Source organism: Pygocentrus nattereri, chromosome 1 (assembly GCF_015220715.1).
Source record: "Pygocentrus nattereri isolate fPygNat1 chromosome 1, fPygNat1.pri, whole genome shotgun sequence".
Lineage (NCBI taxonomy): Eukaryota > Metazoa > Chordata > Actinopteri > Characiformes > Serrasalmidae > Pygocentrus > Pygocentrus nattereri.
The window spans coordinates 6,993,535-7,002,498 of NC_051211.1; the positions used below are offsets into that span (position 1 = coordinate 6,993,535).

Genomic DNA, 8,964 nt, shown 5'->3' on the forward strand with positions numbered 1-8,964 from the left:
TGAGTACCTTATGAGTAAACACGGTGATTCTTCCCAGAGATCATTAGAGTTAGGATGAAGTGTCCAATAAAACACTTCACTCCCCAGTTAATTCAGCTCATATATGGAAACCAAGCTGCAAAACGGCTCTTTATAAGTTATTTTTTTGTGATGTCGCAAACATTCACATTTACAAATATCTTGTCTATTCGGCGTACAGCAGTTTAGGCCCATCAGTTCATGGTACCCAATCAGAACAGAGCTCATTTACATATGTCCTTCTTAAAGGCACAGGAAGAAAAAAAGCCTTTTTTATTAAGTCTTTGCATGCATTTGCTAACATTTCACAGATTAATTTTCAGTAATATGTTGGGTTCGCTAATATGTTTTTTACATATTGTACCTTTAATGTCCTTCTAATTCTTAATTCTGTCCTAAGATAGAGAGGTTGGAAAAGTATCATGTAAAATAAATCATGATAATTTAAACACATAATCCTACACGTCATGCATGGACTTAAGGTCAATAATAATCAAATTAACACGACAAATTGTTAATGCTGCTCCCTTTTCAGCGATGTTTATTCATTTTGTTAGTTCGATCCTTATGACCTTCTGTCGTAGTTCTGGCTAAAGCCCAGCTGCAGTGCTGTATGTCACTTCTCTTTGAATCCCTTTTGTTTAAATAATAATTTTAAATGGCTTTTATACAAAATCTTCAGCAGACAGACGGTGCTCACAGGAGAACTTTGGATAAATCAACAAACAGCAAACTAACAAAAGCAACCGCAGATCTGTGAGCTGTATGCATGAGAGTGAGAGGCTCCAATTGGGAGCAGTTAATCCATATTGTATATGTGCTATGACATACACACATACACATGATGTATATCACAGTGTGATATGAATGGGCGGGGCTAAACAGCTGTGAGCTAATTAGATAGATATATGTAAATGTGTTGGTTTTCATGACATCACAAAAACAATGGATTAAAAATGGGCTGTTTTTACAGCTTAGTTGTGGACTGGGAAACTTTCAAACTTTATCATGTCAAGATTGTCAATCCAATTCCAATTATAGATTAAGACTGAAGTGTTTATATACTCGCTCAATAATCTGATGGAAAATCTCCATTTACATCTGCACTATAGGTATCTGGTCCTAATTATGCAGATAGTTTAGACATTACCATGATGATGAGCATCACTTGAGTCCAGTCAGAGTGAGATGAGCAGCAGTGAGCAGCGCTTGTGTTTTTAATTACTTTAAAATTATGTCAGACTCAGGAAAATGTCCTTTACATGTCGTGACGTCGTGTTCTGAGACACATAAACTGGACATCCGTCCCACTGCCGTCTTTTAAAGATCAGAGCATAAACTTGGTCTCCTCTGCAGATCAGTTTCTGCTTCACCATGTTGATCATTATTAACTTTCAGTATGATGTGACACACATGCAGAACGGACTTAAATTTCCGATAGGGAATGTAATCAGATACAGACGTTTACACGGATATTATTCTTCTATTTAATGGATTATTTACAGGATTACCTGCTTCATTCACTTGGACAGAAATTGTATTCCGAATGGCCTCAATCAAACTAGTCTAGTCCGACTGAGGTGTTTACATGGATGTATTCTATTCTGATTGAGCTATTAGTCGGAATATTAACAGATTATTAGGCTGCACGTAAACAAAGAAGTTCAGTTTTCCATAATCCGTACTCTGTGTTAAACTCTCCCTGACGTCTGTCCTGCTAGATCGAGATGGCCCAGAAGCTGTTGAACTCGGACCTGGCTGAACTCATCAACAAGATGAAGCTGGCACAGCAGTATGTGCTGACCAGCCTGCAGCAGGACTACAAGAAGCAGATGCTGACCGCCGCACACGCGCTTGCCGTGGACGCCAAGAACCTGCTGGACGTCATCGACCAGGCACGGCTGAAGATGAGCGTGCCGCACTAGTTCCTCCGGAGAGCGCCGGACGCTACAGCGCAGGAGAGGAGAGGAGGGACATCCACTGCTGGACAATAGGCTTCCCTCATATAGACCTACAGGATAACACAGCCCCAGTGGCCCCGCCTCACTTAGAACTCTCACCACTATGAAGAATCGCACCTCTAAAGCCTGACTCACTACAAGAATATGAAATAAACCCCTTTTTTATTGAGATGTCACATACTCCATTCAGTGGACTTTTGGAGTAGAGTTTGTTTTATGGTCTTGTTTGTGCTGGTTGTCTTGTTTTTATTATTATTCATTTTTTTAACCCAGAGATGAAGTTCAGCTCCAGGCCCACGGCTCCACTTTAGGGCTGGAAAATCCTGCAACTGGAACCCATACTGAGCTATTGCAATGCCTGGAACCATCTTCGCTAACCCAAAGGTTTATTATTATTATTATTGTTGTTATCGAGACAAACATACTTCCTCTTGCGAACTGTACTATAGCAGATATGCTCCTACCAATATCCTGGATTCTATACACATTGAGGGCTCACACTGTTCTTCTCCATCATCCTCTGGCATTCACTCAGGGGGCACCTCAAGACACAATGCATTTCTCCTGAGCGTAACACGACATGCTGTTTTAAGTATAATACTCCACATACAAAGGCATATATTTTTAAAGAATCACAGCAACTATGAAATTATTAGGCTAAAAAGGGTGTATCTACGTTAAGGGGACATCAGTGGGTAGCAATGTGCCGTCAGGGACTGTTAGAAATTCAGTGTCTCCTAAAGCTACTCATATCAGTCAGTGAAAGCACAGTTCTGGTAGCTCCAGGCCTTCTTACTCATTGCGTTCTCAAACAGAAGTATGTCGGTGTATGTAGACGCCAGTCCACATTACCACAAATCTTTTTCTTTTTCTTTTTCCTTGACACTGATGTCTTTATGAGTTTGTCCCTGCCCACCCCTGTGTACAGTACAATCTATAAATAAATCCACGTTGTCACTGATAAATTATTCTCAGGAAGAACTGACTGTACAGAACCTTTAACTAATAAAACGTGTTACTCTTGTATTTGGTGAACTCCTCCTCCTTTCTGTCATGTTAAGTTTAAATAGTAACTTTAAAGCCATTCACAGTGCTTTGCTGTAAATTCCACCATAAAGAAGCTTGACACTGATTTCTATACAGTGGTATCCCTGTACCACCACAGGAACCAGGAAAGGTGGTAAGCCCAAAAATGAATCACCCTGCATGGGCCACTCTGCCCTGAATGTACACTAGTTTTTAAAACGACAAAAAAAAAACTAATGTCCCAGATGTCGGGTAGCATTTTTGTAAACCTGACAGCCATCGCTACTGCAATAAACTCTGATTCTTTAAAACACGACATTTCACAGCAAACTTATCAGAACTGCTTGTAATATATGCAGAAATGTTGAGGAAAACATTCCCCAATACACACAGTGTGTGTGTATATATATATACACACACATACATACATATACATATATATATATATATATATATATATATATATATATATATATATATATATATATATATATATATATATATATATATATATATATACACATATACACATACACACACACACACACACACTATTGTCAGAAGAAAACCTTGCATCTCCAAAAAGGTAAGAAGCAGGAAAAAACATACTTTTAATATAAGACAATAGAACCAGATTTTTTTTCCCCAAGTTGTTTTGGGCTGGTTCCTTTGCCCCATTCATCATGAAATTTACACACAATGTAAAGTGCAACAGGCTTTTTCAAATAATGTGAAAAATGTGTCTTCTGACAGCAATATATATATCTAAAATTAAAATCTGCTTGTATTAGAGAATTTTTCCCCCAACCTTTCTGCAGAAGATATTCACATATAATTGTGTGTACATTATATAAAAACTTATAGCTGTGGTCAAAACTATAAATTGTGTAACTACAGAAAATCCTACTTTACCTATAACACAAGTCCATGGACCCAGACTCGTTTCCAAAGAATTTTGGCTCATTTCTTTTGGCAGAGCAAAAACTTGTCCATTTTTTTCTGCCAATAAGACACACGTGTGCACTTTTTCATTGGTGCAACGACTCAATCCTGCGTCACTTTTGCCACATTACCCATTCTTAATGGGAACTTTACATTTCCAGGGGTAAAAGCCTTTGGATGATACTGCAGATAATTTGGATGAAATTTTGCCTTTAGGTTGACCAAATACAGGAAGGAGTACCTCACAAGTAGCTGCATATCATTTGTGGCAGTCACTGAGACTTGAGCAACTGCATTGCTTTCAAATTAGAAAAATGTTGCATCTTAAATCAGGAGGCTTACAGCATACACGAACACTGGACACACCTCAGAAGAAAAAAACAACAGTCTGTTCTATTTTTTATTTTTAATAGAAAAATTGCATTAGTCGAAGAGACCGAAGCCCATGTCGTCATCAGACTCCTCAGACTCCTCCTTCTTCTCCTCTTTCTTCTCCTCCTCCTTGGCTGTAAATACAAAAACATGAAAAGCAAGTTAAGGTAAAGTCAACATGCAAAAGTTAATTTTATAGAAATGGAAAACCAATGTTGAGCTCAAACTCTTCACTTGGATGTTAAAGCTCATCTTAAGATAGCATTAGCATTAATTAGGAAAATATTGCTTTATTCCAAGCCACATTCACTCACTGTACACAGGCTCTCCATCAGTACAATTACAAAGGCCCTGGTGTGATTGTGCATCACTATGAAAACAGAGCGTACTGTAATAGACTGTAAAGAGAGTTCAGTACATGCATTAGTAAACATGTTACCTGGTGCTTCACCAGCAGCAGGAGCGGCTCCACCAGCAGCAACGGGAGCAGGTGCACCACCACCAGCACCCACGTTGCAGATCAGGCTGCCGATGTCCACACTGGCCAGAGCCTGCAAACAGAAACACCTCATCATGACACCGACCCGAACATCCTTCCAACAACCACCAAATTCTAAGTGGCGTAGTGGGTTCCTAGCTTGTTTAGCAGCCACATTCAATCAGGACTAGTATCTATGAAACTAGGTCCAAACCCTCCAGCCACTCCAAAGCCGTGTGTTCTAAACATTCAGCTGTTCAATATAGTGAGACCACAGGTGACCGACTCAAAGACTGAGCCTGTGCAGTTCCAGTTTCTACACAGCATGCTTCTGCTCCCGACTCAGCAGATGCTTTATTCATAAACTTTTGAGAGGAATAAAATCACGTCCATTGTGCATCTCCAAACCTAAACATCTACACTTTAGTACTTTTAAAATTTGTGAGCACAGATAAGGTGAACGGACAGTAAAAGGGACTCAAATCAATAGCTGGAAACATGAAGGCTGTAAAAGGGGAAAGTCCATCAGATGTAAACAGGAGTGGTCTGACAGCAGTGATGTCCCTTTAAAAGCTCATTCTACCAAGCTACATTAAATACGCCACCCGATACCCGAGACCATTTTACTATTGGTATGAAGACTTTGACCATAACATCCATGGTGGACTCGGAGGGCAGTGACCCCAGACTTGATCATTACATTAAAAACTATATGATTACTGTGTTGGATGATGAATAATATGGCTGCAGACAGAGCGACCTCTGGTTCCCATCACCACCACCACCGTAAAGAAATCTGACTTGGCGAGTTTCTCCCCAGTTAAACCCAGTGGTGGACAGTAACTCAGTAAATGTAATTAGTTTCTGTACTAAAGTCTTTTTTGGTGTATCTGTACTGAAGTTTCTCCATTCTGGGTGACTTTTTCCTTTCACTCCACTACATTTCAGAGTCTAATATCTGATTTTTTCCTCCTACATTTTGAGAAATCTGTCGTTCCTTTTGGTTTCTGTGTGTATAAAAACGTAACATGTCAAAACGAAAGAAGCGCAAAGCCAGAGCACCAATCAGGGCCCAGCGGTCACTTTGTTTAGAGCTGGTTTTGACCTGTTGGTCATACTGACCCAGTGCAGCACGCGGTTCAACGTCAGCGCAGCAGCGTAAAACTTTGGGAGAGTCTGTTCAACATAAATGATGAACTAACCTAACTTTGTGTAAATAGAGCTCAATATAGAAATATGTCCACATATGCAGTCGAGACTGACGCGGCTTTTTTCTGAATTTCTACAAACACCATTTCATTTTATAGTAAATGAGTTTGGGCTGGTTTATGTTTATGAACAGACGCCTACAGATCAACATAGTAAAGGAGCTCATCTGTGATCCTGAGTTTAAAGCCAGTTTTTATTCAACTTAAACTTGGAACTAAGTTGTAAATAAATCTGAAATTAAAACTTTGCTTGTGTGTAAAAAGTGATTTCAGAGCCACTCGGTTCTCCCTGATGGAAACTGTTTACCTTCAGTGTTTTGTGCTTATGATCATTTTAATTAATTAATTAATTAATGGCGTTCTATTAAAAGACTGGTTTACCAAGAGAGACGCTGGAGGACTTTCACCTGAAATGAGTTCATGAAGCCAGTCTGGTTATAAAAATGATAACAGGACATCAGAGCCAGAATTACTCTTTTAGTACTTTTACTTTATACTTAAGTACATTCGAAGGCAAATACTTTAGTACTTTTACTCAAGTGGAGGTCTAAAGGGAGGAACTTCTACTGCTACTGGAGTAATAGTTTACCCTGGGTGTCTCTACTTTAACTCAAGTACATGGTTTGTGCACTTCGCCCACCGCTGGTTAAACCAAATCAGATCAAGCCGCTCAATGCCTTCGTTTACATTTCAAAAGCTGTAATGATCAGAAATTTGGAGATGGAATTCTTCCCTTTTTTTTCGCTCCACGCTTTAATAAATATAATAAAGTTACCTAAATGTTTGACATTACAGACGGCCACATGTCAAACATCAACACTGGTCCACCAAGGAACATCATCTAATGGAGCAGGACGTAAGCATGGACAACCACATGTAATAAGCAAAAGACATGGTTACCTTGGCGAACAGACCAGGCCAGAAAGGCTCGATGGTCACTCCAGCAGCCTTGATCAGGGCGTTCAGCTTGTCCTCCTGAAAAACACCACATGGCTCAGTCAGGTAAGCTTACTATGAAGCTCTGGCTGCATTGCCAGGTCCATCCATCCATCCATGTACACGTGAGATCCAGTACACAAAACTAAAGGACAGTATAAGGACCGCGTGAAGCTGGTAAACTGTGTGTACAACTTACACCTTTCTATGCTATTAAAGGCGGTTCTTCATAGGTTCTTTAGCAAAGACAAGGGTTTTATAAAGATCTATGATCCTTCGGAGCCACTTCATGCTCAAGTGGCTGTCTGCATGGCAAATGGTTCTTCAGACTGATGGAGAACGTGCTGCTACATGGTTCCACAGTCTTTTAGAAAGTGCTTCCCAATACTTTTTGGTGCCATGTAGAACCATTTTCAGTACGGCAATACACAACACACACACCACGTTCTCCACTAATCTGAAAATTTTCACCATGGACAAAGTCTGAGTACTCGTGGTTCTATATGGAACCAACGCCTTTCCTAAAGAACCCATAAAGAACCATGTATTTAGGTGTATAGGGCAACAGCATCGCCGGCAGGCTAACGCACAATGTTGGCTTCCTATTCGCCACATTTTTTCTTAGATCGTCCCGTTCCACCTTAAACCGCAGCAGTTACAGTGCTATATAATGTACAGAAAGCATCTGCGGCACCGTTTAAGGTGGAACGGGAAAATACGAAGCTACACACTTGAGCCACAAGCAGCCGCAGCGGCTCCAGTACCAAACACCAAAATAAGTCTCATTTATTTTCACAGCGTTCGAGCCCGGCGGCTGCTCGACTAGTTGACGGTCACTGTAGAGGTGAATAGTCCAGCCACACCGACTGGCGGCGAGCGTTAGCTACAGAAATGGCGCCGACGGAGAGAGAGAGCGAGAAGGTGTACGTACTGTGACTGTCACTTCATCGTCGTGGAGGATGAGTGCGGAGTAAATACAAGCAAGCTCGGAGACAGAGGCCATTTTTCTTTCAGTATGTTACAGTTTAGGACTTGGATGCCTAATTTTGACGGTGCTAGTCGCCGGATTTTCGGGCCTTAGCTTCGCTTGAAGAACCGAGCACCTCAGGCACGTTCGAGTCTTCCTCACACACGGAGCGGAAAGGGAGAGCCAAAGGGCGGGACATCTGCTTATATACCCACATACGTCACTTCGCTGGGCGGGGCGTCCTCTGATTGGTTATCGTTTCCAGACTTTTTTAAAAACAGTTTTTGGTGGTTAAAATAAAAAAGAATAATGAAATAAAATTTTAAAAATGTGAACAGGTTTAATAAACGAACAAGGGATAAATGAAAAATACATTTTAAAAGGATAAATAAATAAACGTAAACAAATTACCATACATTTAAAAATAACAACTCTTCCAGGTTTTTTTGGTCAGTTTATGATGTTTCAAAGAAATAAATAATAAAATCAAATACATAAAAATGGGAACATATTGAATAAATTAATAATAACGAATAATTTAAAACATTTAAAAAGGGCAAAAAATTGTAATGTATTACAGTAATAATTTTATAAAATAAAAGTTAATAATTAATAAGTAATAATTTAAACATAAATGTCAGTTCATTTTAGTCCTTTCCCATTCTAAAACCAATATCAATATTAAAGCCTTGAGTAGCCTTGATCTTTGGGAAGGGTGCTTGAAAGTGCTCCTCCTGGAGACTCTATTGTCCTACTGGGGGACTTTAACGCTCACGTGGGCAATGACAGTGAGACCTGGAGGGGTGTGATTGGGAGAAATGGCCTCTCTGATCTGAACCCGAGTGGTGTTCAGTTTTTGGACTTCTGTGCAAACCACAGTTTGTCCATCACGAACACCATGTTTGAACACAAGGATGTCCATAAGTGCACATGGCACCAGGACACCCTAGGCCGCAGTTCAATGATTGACTTTGTAGTCGTGTCATCGGACTTGCGGCCATGTGTTTTGGACACTCGGGTAAAGAGAGGAGCTGAGCTGTCAACTGATCACCACCT

The 8,964-nt window shown here is 40.2% G+C and overlaps 2 protein-coding genes across 20 annotated transcripts in view; one reads left to right on the plus strand and one right to left on the minus strand.

Annotated features, from left to right (window-relative positions):
• Window positions 1–3,005, plus strand: part of ptk2aa (protein tyrosine kinase 2aa) — a 194,414-nt gene extending 191,409 nt beyond the window's left edge. For all 19 annotated transcript variants that reach the window (XM_037547061.1, XM_037547201.1, XM_037547093.1 and 16 more), the window contains one exon: window positions 1,740–3,005. In XM_037547061.1, the coding sequence (XP_037402958.1) occupies window positions 1,740–1,943 (204 nt within the window). In that variant the 3' untranslated portion in view covers window positions 1,944–3,005. The remainder of the gene's footprint in view (window positions 1–1,739) is intronic.
• Window positions 3,006–4,334: 1,329 nt separating this feature from the next.
• Window positions 4,335–8,087, minus strand: rplp1 (ribosomal protein, large, P1). The gene is made up of 4 exons (XM_017700579.2): window positions 7,873–8,087; window positions 6,906–6,980; window positions 4,759–4,870; window positions 4,335–4,453 (listed from the first exon to the last, which is right to left on the minus strand). Exons 1-4 carry the CDS (start codon window positions 7,942–7,944, stop codon window positions 4,371–4,373), a joined length of 342 nt encoding a protein of 113 aa, XP_017556068.1. The 5' UTR covers window positions 7,945–8,087; the 3' UTR covers window positions 4,335–4,370.
• Window positions 8,088–8,964: the final 877 nt, after the last annotated feature.